Source organism: Epinephelus moara, chromosome 13 (genome assembly GCF_006386435.1).
Source record: "Epinephelus moara isolate mb chromosome 13, YSFRI_EMoa_1.0, whole genome shotgun sequence".
Lineage (NCBI taxonomy): Eukaryota > Metazoa > Chordata > Actinopteri > Perciformes > Serranidae > Epinephelus > Epinephelus moara.
Window position 1 is genome coordinate 22438676 of NC_065518.1, and position 21732 is coordinate 22460407.

At 40.9% G+C, this 21732-nt stretch overlaps 1 protein-coding gene and 1 long non-coding RNA gene across 2 annotated transcripts; one reads left to right on the forward strand and one right to left on the reverse strand.

The window, feature by feature from the left end:
• Positions 1-1127: 1127 nt before the first annotated feature.
• Positions 1128-20291, reverse strand: LOC126400297 (vesicular glutamate transporter 1-like). The gene is made up of 13 exons (XM_050060867.1): positions 19773-20291; positions 10478-10730; positions 9157-9275; positions 8945-9059; positions 8745-8832; positions 8296-8382; positions 6274-6410; positions 5487-5636; positions 5171-5303; positions 4498-4608; positions 4183-4310; positions 3100-3169; positions 1128-2928 (listed from the first exon to the last, which is right to left on the reverse strand). The coding sequence occupies exons 1-13, from the start codon at positions 19832-19834 to the stop codon at positions 2639-2641; spliced, it is 1743 nt and encodes a 580-aa protein (XP_049916824.1). The 5' UTR covers positions 19835-20291; the 3' UTR covers positions 1128-2638.
• Positions 3590-9312, forward strand: LOC126400298 (uncharacterized). Its single transcript, XR_007570961.1, has 3 exons — positions 3590-3702; positions 6336-6456; positions 9181-9312. It is a non-coding gene; the product is annotated as an uncharacterized LOC126400298 (long non-coding RNA).
• Positions 20292-21732: the final 1441 nt, after the last annotated feature.

The following is a 21732-nucleotide window of genomic DNA, read 5'->3' on the forward strand; positions in this document are numbered from 1 at the left end:
AAACACAAGCTCCGGATTCCAGTTATAGCCAAGAGTGACTTCACCTTTTGGGGCTCACCCGTTCCCTACTACCACCAAGCTCACCTCAGCCAGTCTCAGACTGGGACTATGAGGCAAAGGGTCGCGCTCCTCAGGTGGGCACACTCCACCAAGAGCACACAGTGCTTGGATGTAACTTCTATGGAGGCAAGTTGTTGGACCCCTAAGCAGGTCCGCTAGATGTCTTTTACCCATTCAGCAGTTGGGTCTGGATTGTTTGTGATCAGATTTGGGCCCAGCAGGAAGTATATCACATCTCTAATGCCTTTCCCCTCAGCTGATTCCCAGAAGCAAAGCCCGTTAGTGGGTGTAGCATGTACAAAATAAAAACAGCATTTACCTACATGTCACTCTATGACTGTGTGTAGCTCTCCAGCTCCAGGCCCAGCTGGCCCCTGTGTTATTCCAGTTGCTGAATTCAAAAGGGAGTTGAACAGCAGGTGCTCTGGTATTTCATAGTATGTGTGGCTGCTACCTCCTGACTGGACAAGGGGTACAAAGATCACTCTCACGGTGCTGAGTCAGAGCCTCAATGAGGTAAACCAATAGCAAAGCCTTTTAAAAGAAGTGGAGTTACATCAAGGTAACTCCACCTCTCTCACTGGCAGATGGATGCAGGATAATCCTGTTGGTTTCAGAGAGCAGAGCAGGACAGTGAGGGTGAATCTCAGAGCCTCAGTGCTTCTTAATGGCTGAGGAAAACTAGTCAGTTCCCTGTTCTGGTAGTGCTATCAAAATCTATTTTTCATTTCCATGCTCTTATACTTTAGCTCACTGATCGATATCCTGTCTGGACAGGAGGACAGCATTATGAGTAACATGAAACCACTGTATCCAAAGGTTTAAAGATCTGCATTAGTGGTGCCTGAATCATGCATGAAGCCTTGGAAAATTGGCTCTATCAAGGTAAATCAGGTGCTGTAATTAAAAAAAAAAAAAAAAAAGCTGATTCAATGTGACACCTGTAATCATCTGCTTTTTATCCAGACAGTTTATGCACCACCTAATACTGAACATTAAAGCATAAAAATGAGAGTAATGCATTAGCATAAACTGCCAAGTATATCTCTAATTATTGTAAAGGAATTATCACCTCTAGGTTTTATTATACAATAAATTCCACATGTACATGATTTTTACAGATACAGTTTTAGTTTACAATACAGAACAAAACATTTAACAAGAAATGAATGAAAAATGACAAAAATAGTAAAAACTCTAAAATTTAATAATTAGTCTATTGGAGAACTCCATGATCTAAAATTGATATTTTTCTATCTTAAACCTTCATTTTGGAGCTTGCTAGATACATTAAAACATCTACTAACAAATGTAAAACAAATTGCTCATGTACAGTGACGTGTCATTGTTTTGTTGTCCATTATCAGCCTTTTAACTGGTCTTTAATTTACTGATTATAGCGTAAGCTTGCAGCACTAATAAAGCAAGTTCACCTGTTACTGAGATTGACTCAGATCTACATGGCGGCTCCATGGGACTACCATTCTCATTTTATTTGCAGACTGGCATGTGTGGGGGTTCTTAGGTCGTATACTGACAGCAAAGTGCTTGTCTGGATGAGCATGAATTGCCTGAACACAACACTAACATAACAGAATAACATCAATGAAGCATATATTACAAGAAAAGCATATTTACCAAAATTATGATATTTGATTTTGAAGAAAACACTCTCAAAGTGACCTGACAAAAGTGTCTCTGAACTACCCTGCATATTACATTCCTTCTCGTCCTATATGAGGCATTGTTATTCCCCGGTTTATCGGCAGGCAGACAGGTTCGAGGCCTAGTACATAAAACATTTCTGCACACGGGAATCAAAATGCTGCATCTAAAAATATGAGCATGGGCTATTTAGACTTCACAGAAAGCTGTGTACAGTAATATGTGCAGGTGTTCAATTATTTTCTTTGTGGATGAATAAACCAATACTACAGAGCAAAATATTTTGTTGTATTGGCACAAGTAACAGGCTTTTTCTTTAAAGTGTGCACATTAAGGACAAAACTTAACATTAGTTTTAGGGGGAAAAAAAGCTTTTATAACATTGTGAAAACCTTGTAGGTCCGGTTTTGGTGATTCTTCTTTTTAACTTAAGTGGAAACTTTTTAAAAACAAATTCATCAAACTCAACAGGTTTTCACGCAACAACAGGGGTGCGCATTTGACCAGTGTGTGCCTAAAGATTTGTAATGATTCAAATATAAGTGAGAGGCATACAAATGAAATACTGTCAGATAATATATAAATTTCTACAATTATTACAGTGAATAAACATCAACAAAAGCCACACCAGGCCTAAAACACTCTTACTTAGATTGTCTGTCAGACAAGGTACACAATTGCACACACAAATACACATTTTACACATTTTACTAATGTCATCACCTCCACTGAGGAGTCTCTTTGAAATCAGTTCAGTAGTGATAATACAGTCAGACTTGCTGAAAGTGGTCCCCTCCCGCATTCGATTTTAAATCCACACTTTCAAAGTTCTTCATGCCATCGGGTGAAACTTCACGCTGTTGATGTAATGTTTCTGCCTCAGTAAAGGCTATGTGCAGAAGATCTGCTGGTTTTATGTTAACTCTCGGTCCCCCTCTCCTCCATACAGGTAATTATTGGTTCCGGCTGGTTGGACATACTCCTCAGTTTTGTCCCAATCTGAGACCCAGCCTCCTCCTCCCATGCCTCCAGCTCCATTGGGATCCGTTCCCTGGTTCATGGCTCCGTAGCCTGCCCCGCCACTTGTGCGATACAGCTCCTCCGTCTCGTTTGCAAGCTCATCCTCATCCAGGATGCCACATTTTTCATCACTCAGCTGCTCCGGCTCTGCCCAAGCTTGCTTTTCTCCAGATGCAAAGAGGCCTGCAGCCCAGAAACAAGATAATCCGTAAAATACAGAGTTTTGTGCAGTATTCAGACTTATGACAACCAATCTACAGAAGACTGCATGAAAACAATGTACAGATTTTTGCAGATTTGAACACCCTAATGCTCTAGAAGAATTAGGGGAAATTAAGAAGGAAATATACACACCATAGAATATAACACCTCCATAATGAACAAGCGAGGCGATAAGAAACACCCCTTGCCACTCTTCCCGTGTCTATCAAAGGGGGTTTAAGGAAAGAAAGGGGAAGAGAGATTATAAGCATAAAAAATATATTTTTATAGTAGTTAAACACATCAAACCAGTTAAAGGGAGGCTTGCACATGTATTTTGTTCCATGAACATGCTTAAAGGGATAGTGCACCCAAAAATTAAAATTCAGCCATTATCTACTCACCCATATGCCTACGGAGGCCCTGGTGAAGTTTTAGAGTCCTCACATCCCTTGCGGAGATCGGCGGGTGGAGCAGCTAGCATACCTAATGGCAGACGGCGCCCCAGACTAACGTCCAAGANCGGAACTCAGGCTACTAGACGAAGCAGCCGCCGCAGCTCATGAGCCTCAGCCAGCCGCAGAATACCGAAGTCGAGCACTGGAAACCTGGTGGTGTAGTTGTTTCAAATGCAAAGCAATGCCATTGGATGAGGAAAGTCATTAGGCCATTAGGTATGCTAGCCGCTCCACCCGCCGATCTCCGCAAGGGATGTGAGGACTCTAAAACTTCACCAGGGCCTCCGTCGGCATATGGGTGAGTAGATAATGGCTGAATTTTAATTTTTGGGTGCACTATCCCTTTAAACTCTAGAAACCTTTTACATCAGTCCATAAAACTTAATGCTTAAACTAGTGCTGCACAATTAATCGAATAATTATGATTGCAATATGACCAAGAGCAATATCTATATTCCAGACTTTAGGGAACATGCTTGTTTGATACAAACACCAAGAAAAAATCATATCATTTTTAAATCTTTATAGTAAAACTGACAGGCAAAGCTACCATTGTCCCTCTCAATGTAAGTGATAAATTTCTCCCTGTATGACTATTGGACGTGCAGACTGGTAAAACTGACATCTCTGCTGCTGTTTTGGAAACACTGTCTATGACCTAAATCAACAGGAAGTTCACTTGAGGACATGCAACATGAAATTACTCATGGTAAAAACAAAAACACAGAATAAGAACAGAAATGTGTTTGAGCGTGTATTTTACAATACAAGTTCTCACCTTATGCTTCGTCATGGCACCAACTATAAGTGGGCAAACCATACCAGACAAAGTGCCCACACCATTGGAGATACCCATGAGGATACTAGCATAGCGCGGTGCAATGTCCAGGTGGTTGACATTGAAACCTTATGAGTTAGGATAAATACAATTAATGCATGTAAGTGGTAGTAAATACTTATATTTGTCAGCTTTACCTATTCTAATTTAATATATGAGGGCAAAGGTTTTAAAGTTATGGATATTGATGTCAGTGTTGATGCAACAAAATGTGTACTGAACAGTTGTTTAAAAAAAAAAAAAAAAAAAATTCACCTGAAATGGCAAAGCCAGAGAACCCCACAGCCAGGACCAGGAATGTAATGGCAACACCTTTTGTATGCGAGAATCCCACCACTAGCAGCAGGGTTGCCTCCATCCCAAACCCTGATGTAGACAAGTGAAACAGAATAGAAACAAAGAATGCGTTTAGTGTGTACAAAATCCTTATTTAGGTCTCGAGGCCATTTTTCATCACGTCTTTCTCCTCTTCCTTTTCATAAAATGCCATTGACTGAGCTGCAACTTTAAGTTTCACTAGTCATGAGAGCTTCCCACAAAGTGATATGTACCCCGTATGCTTCTCCATTTCACTTTGCTATTGATTTCTTTCTGTAGTTCAAAAATAGCAGACAGAGGCAGAGCTTCTGCATTAGAGTGAGTCATCATTTCCCTTATGAAGAAAATGTTTTCTCACCACAGCTGACTAAATACTGTAGTCAACCCAGTAATCAGCCAATGAGTTATTGTGCAGTTTTTCAGGTTCATGTGACAGAGCCTGACATCTGACTTAAAATATAACACTTAGAAAGACTTCTAATTTATCTAGAGAAGGCTGCAAATGTGTGTATTAATATGACTACAGTTTTGATGTCTTGACCCACTATTATGGGCACAGCAACTCACATACTACATCTATGCCTTCCCTTTTTTTTTAGCTCTTTCTTACCTCCACAGTTCATAAGTTTCCTGACATTAGTAGTGGTCATGATTTGATTGGAACGCAGATAGTCAGCAATCTGGCCGCCTATGGGCACGATGATGGTCATGACGAGGTGGGGAAGTGCAGAAACTATGCCCACCTAGATGAGAGAGAAAAGTTATATTTTTATGTAACAGGTTTGACGCCATTAGGGATAGACTATAGTCACTGGAATAAACCTGGAAAGCTTTGACTTTCTTTAGCAATATCATGTCATCATACTTGCATGGAAACTTTTGTCTGGTGTAGTACACCACACATAACCACATCTAGTTTCTGTTACCTTGCTAATCTCAAAACCAAACACCTCCTCGAAGTATGCAGGCTGGCTGATGAGAAGCAAATAGAAAGTCCAGCTTCTGCAGAAATTAGCCACGATGATGGCGTACACTGGCATGGACGTGAAGAAGGACCTCCACGGTGTGTTGAATTTCTGTAACACAGAAAAATGTTTTACTTATCTCACTAATTTTGTGGTGAAATTCTGAACCTAGGGGTGGGGGTAGTTTTACTTGAATGTATGAGTGCAGACACAAATGAGCAGAGGTTACCACTAACATTATTCTACTCTGCTATTATTAGCATCAGCTCATGATGAAGTCTGACACCAAGCAGCGATAAAGTGGGGCTCCGGCTCGCCACATCTTTCATGTTCATGTGTTTCAGGCGGGAAGATAATTCTTTGTAACATAGGAAAACATAGTCTCAGGAGTCAGAGGACTGCAGGAGTGACTGCAGGTATTCTCTGGCCCCAGTATAACACTAAAAGTTAAATTATTTGACTACACTTTGCCGCACAATCAAAAGGCCGTAGCTCAGGGTGAACACAGCAGCTTTTCATAGATCTTGCACTGCAGCTCACCACAGGCCTCAATGCGCTGTGGGTTTTTTTCCCGACAAAGCTTAGTTCCTTCTTACCACATTGCTCGTTTTCTATCTCTCCTGTCTTTGTTCAAATCTGCTTGTCCTTGTCTTAACATTTTACAAAAGCAAAAAGAGTGATATTGCAAATTCTTCAGATTAACATCAGCCAGTGTGATGTCATGCAGAAATTTACAGCATGCACTGACCGTTACTGTATGTTGGGCCGACTCGCCAATGCTTTCCTCAATATATTTCTGCTCCTCCTCAGTGATGGTGGGATGAGCTGCTGGACTTTCATAAGACACCAGGATCCAGAAGCAATACCACATGATCCCAAAACTTCCTGGGAGGGAGGAAGGCAGGCAGGCAGGGAAAAGAGAAGGAGTAATGTAAGTGTCAGAACTGGAAAGAGAGGTCAGAGAGAACAAGCTGCAAAGTAGACACCTTGACTGTAGCTGCTGCCTCGGTACGAACCAGGATTAAATGTTGAATTTGTACTTAACGGTTGATGTTTTTTCTTTTTTTTTTTCTGGCTCTCATATGGAACTGGCCTTTCTTGTTTTCTCAGCCTTGCAGTTTCAGTATGTGTCAGCATTTAGTGTGTTACCGTATGTTGTGCACAGTGATCAGAGTGTCTACACAACTATTGAAATTCCTTCTTTTGATATACACTGAACAAAAACTTAAACGCAACACTTTTGTTTTTGCTCCCGTTTTTCACAGTTTTAAATTAAATTATTAATGAATTACTAATTAATTAATAATTATTATTATTTTATACACTCAGTAGATATATATCTGTCAAATTTCGGTTGTACATGTGTTCAAATTTGTGCTGGAGAGCACTTCTCCTTTTCCAAGATAATCCATCCACCTGATAGGTGTGGCATATCAGCATGCTGATTTAACAGCATCATTACTACACAGGTGTGCCTTGGGATGGTCACAATAAAAGGCCACTCTAAAATTCAAAGTTTGATCACAACACAATGCCACAGATGTCGGAAGTTTTGAGGGAGTGTGCCATTGGCATGCTGACTGCAGGAATGTCCACCAGAGCTGTGGCCCATTAACCGAATGTTCATTTCACTACCATCAGTTGTCTCTAGTGTCCTTTCCTTGAATTTGGCAGAACATCCGCCCCGCCTCACAACCACAGACCATGTGTAACCACACCAGCTCAAGACCTCCACATCCAGCGTCTTTACTTGCAAGATCATCTGACACCAGCCACTTGAACAGCTGATGCAGCAGTTGATTTGCACAAAGTGTCAGAGACAGTCTCACGGAAGCTTATCTGCATCCTCGACATCCTCACCAGGGTCCTCCTGACCTTATACAGTTTGTCATTGTAACCAACTTGAGTGGGCAAATACTCACTGTCGATGGTGTCCAGCATGTTTGTTAGCATTGTGCAGGCGAGCAGTTTGCTAGTGTTGTGAACAGAGTGCCCCATTGTGATGGTGGGGCTATGGGGCTTAAGCTACAGACAACAAACACAGGTGCATTTTATTGATGGCAGTTTGAATGCATAGAGATACTGTGATGAGATCCTGAGGCCCATTGTCATGTCATTCATCCACTGCCATGCTCTTATGTTATAGCATGATAGTGCACGGCCCCATGATGTAAGGGCACAATTTGTGGAAGCTGAAAACATCCCATTTCTTTCTCTCTTTTTTTTTTTTTTTTTTTTAATAAAACAGCACACTGGAGTGGCCTTTTATCGATACCATCCCAAGATAACCATGCTTTTTAATTAGCATGTTGATATGCCACACCTATCAGGTGGATGGATTATCTTGGAAAAGGAGAAGTGCTTGCTAACCCAGGTTTAACACATTTATAGATATATATATATACATATATATATATATATATATATATAAAGGCCTTGCGTCGGAGGTTAGCTGCTGTTGTTTTAGCTCAAGATAACCAGGTAGACATTGAGCTGACCGTTAGCCAGGAGGAAAGCAGCTCCGGAGACAGCAGCAACAGAAAGTTTGCAGATCAAAAGCAGGTATTGCTTGATTGGAGAAGTTTCAATACCACCTGGTACTGGCTTTTTCAGTTGATACCTTAAAGGTAAGGAGTACTGATAGCCAGTCCTTATGACGACACTGTGTAGTTTCCCAAGTTATAGTCCAGTATGAAGAAAGAAGCCCCAGTGTATAGTCTCTCTCTCTTTGATTTTGTCTACCTCCAGCCTAAAGTTCAAGTTCTCTTACCGTAGACGTAGAAAACTGATGACCATCCTGAGTACTGGACTAGGATTCCAGCTAATGGCATGGCAATCACAGCACCAGCATAAGAACCTTAAAAAGAAGAGAAAGATTTTGTTCAGGGCTGCAGTTTAAATTGATTTAAATCAATATCCCTCTTATTTTGTCACTTAATTGTTTAGTCTAAAAAAAATGGTAAAAAGTTGCATGTGTTGTTTGACCAACAGCCCAAAACCCAAAGATATTTTATTTACAGTTATGTATGACAAAGAAAAAGCAGAGGCTGGAACCTAGAAAAGTGTGTTATTTTTATTTGGAAAACTGCTGCAGAATATTGTTCTTTAAATAAGCAAATTGATTAATTGACTAATTGCTTGGGTACATCACAGAGATGTCTCTTTAAACATCCATTGTTTAAACACAGAGTAAAACAACTGCAGTGATAATGGACTCACCACAAAAGGCTGTCGTGGCCAGGCGACTTCTTTCAAGAGGCGGTGCCCATTTTGCCCAAATACCATGACAGGCTGGATATGAAACCCCCTGCAGGATAGGGTAGAAATTACATTAAGTTTAATGTTTGAAATAAAATGTAAAGAGAATATCATCTTGCCATCCATTTCTTGTATTTAAGAGCAACCTAAGAGTCAAGCACCTCCACAAGTCCTTGAAATATCCTGACAATGATTACACAGCCAAAGTGCATCCGTGCTGCTGAGGGGATGAGCATATTCAGGCAAGACGTGGCCACTATAGCAAAGCCAAACACTCTAGAGGGGGAAAGGATAAAGACAGGAAGACACATTCAGCATGTATAAAATGATGTGCAGTTACCCCTTGCATATTATAATTTGTGGATTAACAGACCTGTTTGCTGCAAACTTTTGACAGATAAACCCTCCTGGGATTTGGGTTACGATGTATCCCCAGAAGAAGGACCCGTGGATCATTCCCACTGTTTCTGGATCCCAGTCAAACTGAGCTTTCTGATGGGACACAGGGAGACAAACAGTTATAAGTCTGCACATATACTCGAATCAGAGTTTGATCGCTGAAGCAAAATATATCACGGTGTGATATTTTATCTACCAGAGTGGAACAGCTAAAGGAAGAACAATCATAACAAGGGAGCTGATGGGATCGATTACTGGTCCCCCTAGGGCATATGCTTGACCACTGACTTATCAATATTCCTTCACATCACTTAGTTGTGTCAGACCTTTAACCAGAGGTGACTCACCCCACTGACTGTAACATTAACTTACAGACTTTAATAGAATACCTCACCCACAAAATGACCATTTATATATAAAGAACTTTGAATGCATGAAGAAAACTTTGTTTTTTCCCAGAGCCTCCATGATAAATGGAGATTAAAAAAGGGGAACATTCTTCAGAAAATAAAGTAAACTAGGACCGTGTTAAACAACAGCAACACTATATCAAAACATCCATTTACAAACTGTAATGCAAATCGTGCAGTATAACCCAAGTCTCATTTATCTAGCAGTATGCTCAGTACTTACCAAACACATGCATTTTCACTAAAACCTTGCTTTTTAAAACACTTCCGCATAAAAAGTCTCATGCACGGATGAAGAGCTCATCTGGGCATGTGTGCGCATTTGAACTCCGCTCAGGGCAATGTGTTTTAAATAGTGAGGTTTCAGCAAAAATGTTTGGGAAGCATTGAGTGTGACTGGATGAATGAAAATTGTATGAGTTGTGTGAGAGTTTGTAAACAGATGTTTTGATATAGTTTTGCTGTTGTTAAATGCATCCCCCCCTTTATTTCAAATCACCAAGACTGTTCACTGTTTTTGGATTCTTCGTTCACAAGAAAAAAGAGAGTTTTCATCACAAATTCAACGTAACACAGGGTGAGTTATTGATAAACACATCATCATTTTGTGGGTTAGGTATTTCTTTAAGATGACCCACTCATTTGTTTGATGTGGCCATTTCCATTTCTACCACCAACAAAGATTTGTTTTGACACGGCAAACTTGGAAAAACATTTCTTATTGGATCTCACTTAAAACGGGAACAGACCCTTTCCAGGCAAAGTTGGAAGCGCAACACGTCAGTAATTGCATCATATACTGTAGAATTAATGTGTTATCTAGAAACACAATATTTATTATTGCCTTGCTGTTATAGACTTCCCACCTCATCTGTCGCCACTCACCACTATGACCTCCTTGTTGTCTCTGAAGATGGTGTGGCTGTTGACCATGCTGACAATGGCCACGCCCAAGTTACATCGGATACCAAAGGAGATGCAGAAGCCGATGCCAGAGAGGATGGCGATGATGTAGCGCCTGGGCAGACCGAAGCACGTGCAGTCCACCACGGGCATCTCCTTTTCCTCCACCAGCTCCGGCCGGCCCTCTGCCGACAGCTCGATGGTTTCGCCATTTTCCTGCTTTTTCTCAAGAGCTCTGTGAAGAAACGATTGGAAAATGAACCAAAAGGTGAATGGAAAATATAATATAGATTTAGTCATTTGGTTGGTCCTGTAATAGAAATGTATGTCCACTAAATGGTTAAAAAAAAAAGAAAGTGTTATTGAATCTGTTTCCTTAAAAATGCTTTTTTTTAATAGTTAAACTTTGAAGCCAAAATGTTTGTATATCTCCTCTGTCAGCTTCATCTCCACTTCTTCCCACTGCACAAAAAGGGAGCAAAAGTATCCTACATGAAGGCGTTGCCATCTTGCGCTGGTTACGTCATTTGGAGCCAGTCTGCACAGTAGCAATTGAGAAGTGGAGCTGTCCAACCCAATTACAAGCAACACCACTGATTGTGAGCACACCACACACAGCTGTCAATCATGAAGTCACACCCCTTTTTTAAGGTTATAATCACACAGGTGAATGCATGGGAGCGACCAGCAACTGCCAAGGCGATATTTGTGCTGAATGTGGGCAGTGCTGGATGTGAAGCACACAGAAAGCTAGCTTGCTAGCTAATGTTAGCTAGCTTACTAATTAATTCAGTGAAATATGATGCTATTTTTTTACATTTTCTATTTTCTTGTGTTCCATGCCTGACTCACTGCCAGGCAGGCAGCATGTCTCACATTGGGCAGTTTGCATTATATATGGGAAAATATCACACAATATCAGCTGGTTAAACAATATTGGCAACAATCAGTTTCTCCTTCATCAGTACTCCTTTGCTATTAGTTGAGGCAACAACTTCCCTGGCAAAAGTTCACCAAAGTTGAACTCCATGCAATGCGAAGATGCGAATTTGTTCTGCCACAGGAAGTGAATGTTGTATTCCCTCCTTCACTCACACTGAATAGAAGTGAATGGGAGGCAAATATTTGCCCATGTTAAATTCACTCATGTCACTATATAATTAAAACTAAACTTAGAATAAAAATGAGCAAAAAATGTATTTGACGTGTACTTTCTGCTAACATAGAGGGGGTGGGGTTTATGACCTATACTGCAGCCAGCCACCAGGGGCAATCAAGATGTTTTGGCTTCACTTTTGGGAAGCTGTCATGTCTTCCGTCTTTATATACACTCTTTGGTTGAAACATCCCTTTACAACGTTGTGTAACATCCCTTTCCCTATCAAAATAGCTTGCCACAGAAACAACCTTGATATTACACATTAAAACACACCAGACTACAGCTATTTAAAAATGTTTCAAGTGCCAGGAAATAACACATCAACTATAACAGTTAATGACCCCTCAAAAAGAAAATTCTTTACATTTAGTTTACTCTTGCATGTCCTAACAATCAGTCAGTCAGAGGTTTCCTATACTCAGGTTGCTGCTGTAAAAACTGATCCTGTTCTGAAGGGCTTGTAGACTGACAGCTTGGCTTGATAAAGATGTTCAGACAATCTTTCTTGCTGTCAGTTCGGCTGTTAACTCTGGCATCTTAACAGGAGACAGTCAGCAGTTATCTGTCAGCCTACAACAACTGGAGTTTGCTGACATAACTTTGACTTATCCTGTCTTCTCAAGGTGTTAATATATTGGCTGTTTTTCTGTTGCAGGGACTCATCTCCTGACAGAACTGGCAGACAGTAAGGAATACAGTGTGTCAAAAAACATGTCTCAGCCTGGTGCATCCCTGCTTCTTTTCTCCTTCCAAACAAGGTTAACTGCTCTGCTCTTGTTCTGCACCTGTCTATAACCTATATTCTTATGGCTTGCTGAGAAACCCTGAGAATATGTGACCTCTGCCAGCCTCCAGTCTAACAGGCATCAAATATGTATCTAAACTCAGCAGATCATCTATTAAACATATGCAATGCTGAGTTCTCAGATCAGACCCAAGCACTGCAGGTCCAGTTGAAGGAGCACAGAGCCCCTGTTATATCACAGTGTTATTTATTATACATATTTAGGTTTTCACACCTACATAGAAAAGTTAAAAGCAAATATTGCCTTTGTCTGGTAAATTTTATTTTACAATCATTGTCGAGAGATGCGTACAGAGCACGAGAGTACATATCTTCATATCTTTGAGCTAAAATAAAACAAACAACAGTGCAGAGCATGAATGACGCTAAGTTTGGGGGATGGAGGTGTGTTTTATAGACTGTGTTACTTGACAGCTGGTTGTACAGGACAGAAGAAGATAAAATGGGACTGGGATCCTGGGCGAGAAGTGAGCCACATTTAAGTGCATTATGATTCATAGTTGTTTGACAATTTTGACGCAATAGCCAAAGGCACAACTGAAGGTCACCTGACACCCCAGAAACCATTACAGCAACATGATAACAATGACAAAATTGCTGTAAAACCATGAATAAAAATGCACAAAAATAACTAATCACATCTTAAAATATTGAGGACAATAATGGCATCTAGCAGTGAGGTTGCAGATTGCAAGCAACTGAAATTTCTCCCGTGTGCCAAGCATGTAGGAGAACTATAGTGGCCGATGTGAAAATGCGAATGGCCCTATCTAGAGCCAGTGCTTGGTTTGTCCATTCCGGGCCACTGTAGAACAACATGGTGGACTCCATGGAGGAGGACCTGCTCCATATGTAGATAAAAACCGCTCATTCTGAGGCAACAAAAATTGTTAGTTTCAGGTGATGATACACCAATGAAGATTATTAAAATGAAATTCCATTTCTACCATAATATCCCCCTAAATCCTGCATACTGGACCTACGTCACCGTTAGCTCTACCACTGTTGCCACATTTAGTGCTGTTAGCACCGTTATTGCAGCACTGCTTGCTGGCACCATATCAATTCCAGCCAAGACTCAAAGTGTTGAGTATATCACCTTTAAAGCCAATGAGAGCCGTTTATAGATATTGTGTGTTGACCACTCAGAGCCAGCGATGAGTGATACGGCAGAGCCAAAGGCATAAAAGTAGGGTGTAATAGATAACTCCTTTTTCTGGTTACATTTGCTGATGAGCAGCTGGTATTGCTTTGAATGAGACGCCATGTTTGAATACTTCATCTGCTGTTATATGTATGAGTGTGGTAAATGGTCCCAATGAATCTTTTCTGCATCATAACACTGATCCTAATGACAACCAAACTGAGGCAGTGACCAGTTCATGTTTTATCAGGAGACTGGAGGTGTGAGTGTGTGTGTATGTGTGTGTGTGTGTGTGTAAACCTCCAGGGACCTGTTGAGACTTAACATTCACTGACCAACAGTCATGGGTTGCGGTTTAATAGTCTTTTTTGCTTAGGAAGGTGCCTAACTGAGTATCTAAGTGGCAGCCGGTAATCAGAGCTGTTCAAATTCTCTAAATCAATGATACTCAACTTATGGCCCAAAAGTCAAAGTGCCGGATGGCCTGCCAACAATTTTCAAATTAATGATGAAAGTTAATGATGCGCACTGGGATTTTCTTTTTTTTGTAATGTAAATAAGGTACCAGAGTTCATTAAAAAATCATGAAAATAGAGCTTGTTAAAAAAAAAGAAGTGCCAGGGGAGGATGCCATGACCCCCTGACAGAGGTACGGGCTAAGCCTTGAATGTCCTCAAATCCTTGAAGTGACCCTGCATACACCTGACCTGTGCTGGGCTGCTGCAACTGGGTTTGCCTCTTGGCAAAGATGAGTAAGGACTGCAGACGTCAAAAGATTGAAAACAGGCAATTAATTTATTATATATAAGTACCATTAATGTTTGTTTATGAAGTGGCCCCTGGCCTCCTGTCATTTTGCGAAAGTGGCCCCCATGCAAATCAAGTTGGGTATTTCTGGTCTAAATGTTAAGGAAAGGTTCTTCAATGTGTTCTTTCTTGTCTGCTTTAGCACAAGGTACACTGGACCATCATTTGAAAAGGACAGGGGGTAATGCTGTTTCTTAACTCCTTGTGGCAGCAGCATTTAAAGTGATGCACCACGTTTATTTTCATACAATCATACTAATTGGGATGGATGTTGATGAATATGAATATGGGCAGGAGGGTGAGCAACTATTCTCAATGTGACAGCCATTTTGATTCATTTTTGTGACTGGTTGCCAATGTTTCTTCTTTTATCTCAGTTCCAACCTGGGTACTGAAGTAATAATTTTCACCGGGTCATCCATGTTTATATAGCCAGCATGAAAAAACACGGTAAGAATGAACTGGGTGTGCCATGTAAATACAGTATTTTCACAGCATGCATAGAGTGTAGCTTAAAGGTCCAGTGAGTAAGATTTAGGGGGATTTATTAAAAGAAATGTATATAATATTCATAATTATGTTTCCATTGGTTTATAAGCACCTGAAACTAAGAGTTTTGTGTTTTTGTTACCTTAGAATGACCTGTTTATATCTACATTTGGAATAAGTCCTCTTCCATGGAGTCCACCATTTTGTTGTACAGTGGCCCAAAATGGACCAACCAAACACTGGCTCTAGATAGTGCCTTTTCGTGTTGGCTACCTCAGCTCTCCTGCTCACTTGGCACACAGGGGAAGTTTCAATCTGCAACCTCACTGCTAGATGCTACTAAATCCAACACACTAGACCTTAAACTGCTGCGATGTAGCTCACAGTAAACCAGCAAATTCCCCTGCTATCTTATTTTCCGTAATATATAATTACTTCATTCATTTATTTTTATGCCTCCGCACCAGTGATAACAATGCCCAGAGGCATTATGCTTTCGGGTTGCCTGTCCATCTGTACTTTGGAACGAGTGCACATATGTATGTACGTCCCATTCTTGTGAATATGATATCTAAAGAATGCCTTGAGGGAATTTCTTCAAATATGGCACAAACGTTCACTTGGACTAAATGATGAAGTTAGTAGATTTTGGTGGTTAGTGGTCAAAGGTCTCCTGACATCCATCTCATTCTCATGAATGCAATATCTAAAGAACACCTTGATGTAATTTCTTCAAATTTGGCACAAACATCCACTTGGATTCAATGGTGACCTGATTAGATTTTTGTGGTCATGGATGAAAGGTCAAGATCACTGTGACCTTGCCTGTGTCATTCTTGTGAATATGAGCTCAAGAAGTGTTATTTGGATTCAACAATGAACTTATTAGATTTTGACAGTCAAAGGTCAAGGTTGATGTGACCTTGCCTGTCTCATTCTTATGAACATGATCTCACACCTGAACACCTGAAGGCAATTTTGTCAAAGGTCAAATTCAGTGTGACCTTACAAACCATGTTTTTGGCCATAACACAAGATTTCTTACGCTAATTATGACAAGACTTGTGATGACATTTTATATCCGTAAGGTCAAAGGTCAACTTCACTGTCATCATAATGTTCTGCAGAAACATTTTTCTGACCATTATTCCACGTCTTAACTCAGGAACAGAAGGGGAGACATTTAGTCAGATACTGAATTGGTGACACTAGTTTTGGGTGCTCACCTTGAAACTGTGGTGATTGTATAGATCTTCTGTGCTGCCGGGGGAAAGACGTGTGACACATCCATGTTTTAGAATATGTAGCATCTTTGCAGCAAGATCCATTTTTGAAGCATTGTCAGTATGAGTTTAAAGAGACATAGATGTAAACTATAACAGAAACTTGACTGGTGCGCAGAGGCATACAACCATGGGGAGGTAATTCTAGTTATTACTTTTTAATATCTTTTTTTTTTGCCATCATTGAAGGTGCAGAGAGAGTGCAGAGACTTCCTACACATATAGGCTGTTTCAACTAATTCAGAATGGAGGTTTATTCTCAGCCGTGTAAGACACTGTTCCTCTGTGAACTCTAACGAACCCTGTCCTAAACCAGAATGTCACCACTTTATCAAGTCACCAGGGCCGAGGACAATCACAATTCTGAAATACCAGGGAAATAAAAGCACCGGCTGATCTTTATATAGCCATTATTGCAGCTCTCAGGCCTCAGATGTACCTTCCGTGGAGACTTAAAGATGACATGGATACTAAAATATTAAGTGACAAAAAGACTGGACTTTGTGTTCCTGCGAACGAACCCTTTCAGAGCAGTCGCCTAAAAACTCCCAACAACAGTAAGCAGACTGGTAAATGACAGCTACACAATTATGAAGCATGCATTGCTCGATTAGATACTGTAAGCAGGGGTTCTAACAGTCTCCGACACTGATCAAGTATTAATGGTTCTCTCTCTTGAATTATTAATATCTCTGGCTCTCTTGGACTATTTTTGTCTGGGCGGGCTTCTGTCTTCATTCCTCCTGTCTCCTCTTCATCTTTAACCCTGCCTTTTATCCTCAACTCCCCTGACTCACGCACAGTCTCGCACACAATTCGCAGCATTTCCTTCTTCAACACCAATTTATTTCCCAGTGTCTAGACGATGTCCACATGGAGTTTTTATTCTCTGCAATAAAATAGCCAAAATCCACATGCCTGTTTTCCCACATTTTTTTCTCTACCATTTATTGTATCTGCTGCAGCGACTTTTCATGACTGACCCCGAGTTAAAGAAAATCCGTTGTAATCCTCACAAGCTACCTGACGCTCTCTCTGCTGCACCCAACACACCATGAGGAAAAATCTGGGCGCCTCTGTGAACCAGTTCAACCTGATAAGAAAAGTGCTCAGTTTTGAATCCTGACGGCATGTCAGAAAGCTTAATTTGCACGAGGTATTGTACTATAGCAAAGGAGCATTCCTGGTTCTCTCTACAAGTTAATCTCTTAATTCATCAGCAAGGACAAATGTCAGGGCGGTTCAGCAGCTTGGTTCACAGTTGAGTCAACAGCTTGGAATCATTGATTGGATAAGAGAGTGTCAAATAACAGGTGGAGATTGTTTGAAAGGTTAAAAAGCTCCTCAACACTACTACGAATTAAGGACCTGCTGAACTTTAATCTGCAACTGTGAACTGTCACGAGCTCTGTAGTCACACAAAATTTAAAGAATGTGAAGGATCACTAGCAAACAATATAAAAGCCATATTTTAGACAGTTATTCAAACAGTAATACTTGAGGTCAATAAATTAAGGACCCTTAAGGAGATGCCTGAAGCACAGGGAGGAATTGCACTGTATTTATTCTTAAATACCTATGTATTGATTAGACCTGCAACAATTATTCAATCATCTATTAATCAGATGGCAACTGATACTTGAACTTGATAATCAATTACTTGTTTAAGTGTTTTCATTGTCTTGTGTAAGGTTTCCAGATTTTAAACTTTGCTCTTTTACCTTGTCTTGACTTTATAGTAAATTGAATATTTTTAGGTTTGGGGCTGCTGGTTGGACAAAACAAGACATTTCATGACATCACCTTGGGTTTTAAATAAAATTTGATGGCCATTTTTAATCCTTTTCTTATTGTAAATAGACCAAAGGATTGTTAGTTGCAGCCCTGATATAAATAGCTGCAGGAGACTGAGTAGGTTCTACTTCAATGAAATCGTGCTTCTGTTTTGTCTCATATTTTGACACTTGACGAGTTCAGATGATTTAAATATAAACTGTCTAGCTTAATACAATAGGAAAGAGCCATAGCTAAGAATAGGACACAGCTCAATAGATTAAAACAAAATAATAATAATAACAAAAATAAATAAATAGAATTAACAGAAGAGAAATGATGAGAATATAAGTAATATAAAAAATAAAATAAAGGGTTTCTGTGCTGAATGATTACAGCTCCTTGTCTGTCTTTGTCTCTGTGCAGCCGTTAAGCATGTTGCGTGCGGAGGACCGCACCGGGGAACGAGCCTGTGCGCGTTACGCACGGCAGGAAGGTACCAAGGGAGCACCTGAGAGCACGTGCGCTCCGCGGAAATGAAAGCTTATAGGCCGCCGTGGGTCGAGTGGCCTAATCCTGGCTGTGAGGTGCACCGAGGAGGAGGAGGGGGCACGATGACGAGCTATCGGACTACTTAGGTGAAGAGAGAGGAGAGGTGTCCAAGGTGTACGGCCTGCAGGGATTTACGTGGGCCGACAGCTTGGACGAGCAGAGGGCTATTTCTGGAGAGGATTTAAGTGTTTAGACGCTACATCAAATCCCGAGAGGAAGAAAAGGGAGTCCATCAATACCTTTTTGCGTTCAGATATCCATCACAGGCCAGACTCCTGACAGCCTCACACACTTTTTCCTCTGCGGGAAAGGTGTGGCACGCTTTTTTATTTCCCCTCTCCTGCTTGGAGCGATGGAAATTTGCGTAAACTCACGCTTGAAACCTTTGCCCATTGTGGGTCTAAAATGCCACATGATGTTAAAAATGACAGACTTCCTGCCCTGTTCCGCACTCAGTCCATCTTCACAAGTTCTGCTGCTGTGTTTTGAATATTTTAAAGGCCTTTTTTGGGAGATGGGGTTAATGAAGTTCCTCATAAGCTCACTGTCCCCCAATGACAGGTGGACAGAAAACAGGGCGCAGAGAGCGACCTCAGAGGCCTGCTTTACACTAAACACAGTTGCTCTCACTCAGTTTGGACGAATAAACACCCATGCATGCATGACATAAACACATTGCCAGATAAACCTCCTCATAAAACTGTGACAAAGCTTCCACAGTTGAACAATGTGACAGCACTGCAGAAAAGCCTGGGAGAAATGAATCCAGCTATCGATCCAACGCTTCATCTTACACTGATGGCACAGTTTTGGGCCTAAAATGAAACTTAATTCTGTTTCTTTGTTCCTCGGAAACAAAGGAGACACTCTGTTAGGCTTATTTAGGATTTCAGAGCATTTGTGTGCTCAGAAATAACTTGATTTCATCAGCTGCATGACTGCAGTCGCGTATAAAGTGATAAATTATGTATGCCAGTTTCTTATGTGGCAGATTCAGCAGGCTATAGAGGGACAGATGTTGTGCCAGGTCATCCAGACCCACAGTAATCCAGGCCTCTGGGCACCTTGATCCTCAAAGGCAAAGTTTTCTTCATTGTAACAAATAATGTAATTAAAATCACCTTTCAGTAACTATATACTGAAGTATCTTAATTTAATTGCACAATATTAACTGTCTTTTTAACACATTAAGGCAATTACGCGTGCAGCTCTCCAACATTTAGTGGTTGCAGTTTGTCCCAGAGGGTGTTAATTTCTTTACATACCCGTATATTTTCCCGAGAGTCTTGGCTGCCACGACCTTAAACCTGTCCGGCCGGATCTCCATCCTCACGACTCCAGGATCCGACCAATGTGCAGTCTTTGCGCGCTCCCGATTGAGCGCACAGCCTTCTCCTCTACTCCCTCCGCCCCGTGTTTCTCACTCACACATTAAAAAAAAAAAAAACACCTTGATTTTACCTAATTGACTCCTTAACCTGCAATTTCTTGTGTAACGGAATCTCTTGTCAGCGACACTGAGATTTAATCTGCTTCAACTGCCTTTATAAAAAATCAGCCGAGCAAACATTGTCAGTCCCACTTTGCCAAAGTCCTCCAAACGAACTTCTTCACACTTTTTGGTGCCTCCAAAGGTGCACGGCGCGATGGAGGCAACTTTCGACAGGATTCGTGGCCAACCGGAGTCTCTGGCCGTGGTCCTGAAACCAGATTACCGCTGCCTGCGCGCTAATCTCTGCAAGTGTGTGTAGTGAGTGGAAGGTAGCATGTCACTTCCTTCTCCGCAGCCGGGCGTTTAAAGCACTGACTGTTCAAGCAGCGGCTATTCTTGGACCGGCACAAGCCTTGAATGGAGAACTGGAGTAAACACTGTCCGGTCGAAGCATATTATCAGAGTTCCCAGGTATTTGTTACAGGGGAGGGGCAGGATGCTCCCAGGACGCAGGGATGAATCTGGGTTGGACTTCTGATTATCTGAGTGTAAATGATCACAGGTTATTTAATATAAAGGGACTACAGCGCCTCAAAGTAAAATAAAATAAAAAGAAAGGACAATGAGATTTTTTTTTTAAATGACAGGTTCCAGGTTTTGTGGCTCTACTTTCTCAGCTGTGCGCCCTGTGCGTCGTACCAACAGTGGTGGAGCTGCCATAACACTGCAACCCCTTTCATATGGGCACGAGAACTGCTGCATACCTTTAATTTTTAACAGTGATGTGACCAAGCTAAATAAATAATTAGAATATAAAAAATCTCATTTCTGTGGTCATCTTTGCAGAAATTAGAGTGAAGCAAATGTTAGCCACTTGTGCTCCTTTCACATACACTGACATGTAGTTCAGTGGCAGCTTTAATACTGTATAGCAGTTATGTGCCATCTATCAAGAACATAGACTTTAAAAGAAAAATACTGCACTACAGTTAAAATGGTGTCTCTCCCCATCTTCCAACAACTTGCCATCTACCAATGTGTTCACAATGTATGCATGACTTAGGTACTTTCCTTTTTTAAAAATCATTGCATGGAAAGTGGTGCACATATTTTTTTATTCTGATATCTGATATCTACAGCAGGGGTGTCAAGCATAGGCCCGGGGGCCAGAACCAGCCCGCCAAAGGGTCCAATGCTGCCCACTGGATCACCTTGCACACCCATAGTGATGCACTTGTGAAGGCTAAGAGGTGCCAGGTTTCGGGAGCAACTTAAACAGTGAGTAGCTTTCTTTATGTAAGTTTGTAAGTTAAGTTTGGTGTGGTGATGTTAGGATTACAACACAGGAGTGTATATGTATAGAAACACGTAATGACAATAAGTAGTAGACAGACTGACTGTGGAAAAATTGGGATTCCTCTGAAGATATCACAGCTTGTCTGTCATCTGTTTTGTAAATGGATAAGCGTTTTTAAAATGCACTTCTTTAAACAAAAGAAGGAAAAAAATTGGAGGTGTTTGTTATTTATAGGGAATTATGCAGTGGTTTAACTGGTCAGGCCCACCTGTGATCAAATCGGACTGTATGTGGCCCATGAACCAAAATGAGTCTGACACCCCTGTCCTATAGCGTAGCTGAGTCTAAAATAAAGATCCATAAAAGAAACAGGCAATAGCCCTTTTCACTGATGACATCTTAATGTGTTACAGTAGAAAACATTGTAATTAACAGTGATGGAAGTATTCTGATCCTTCACTGAAGTAAAAGTACTAATACCACACTGTGAAAATGC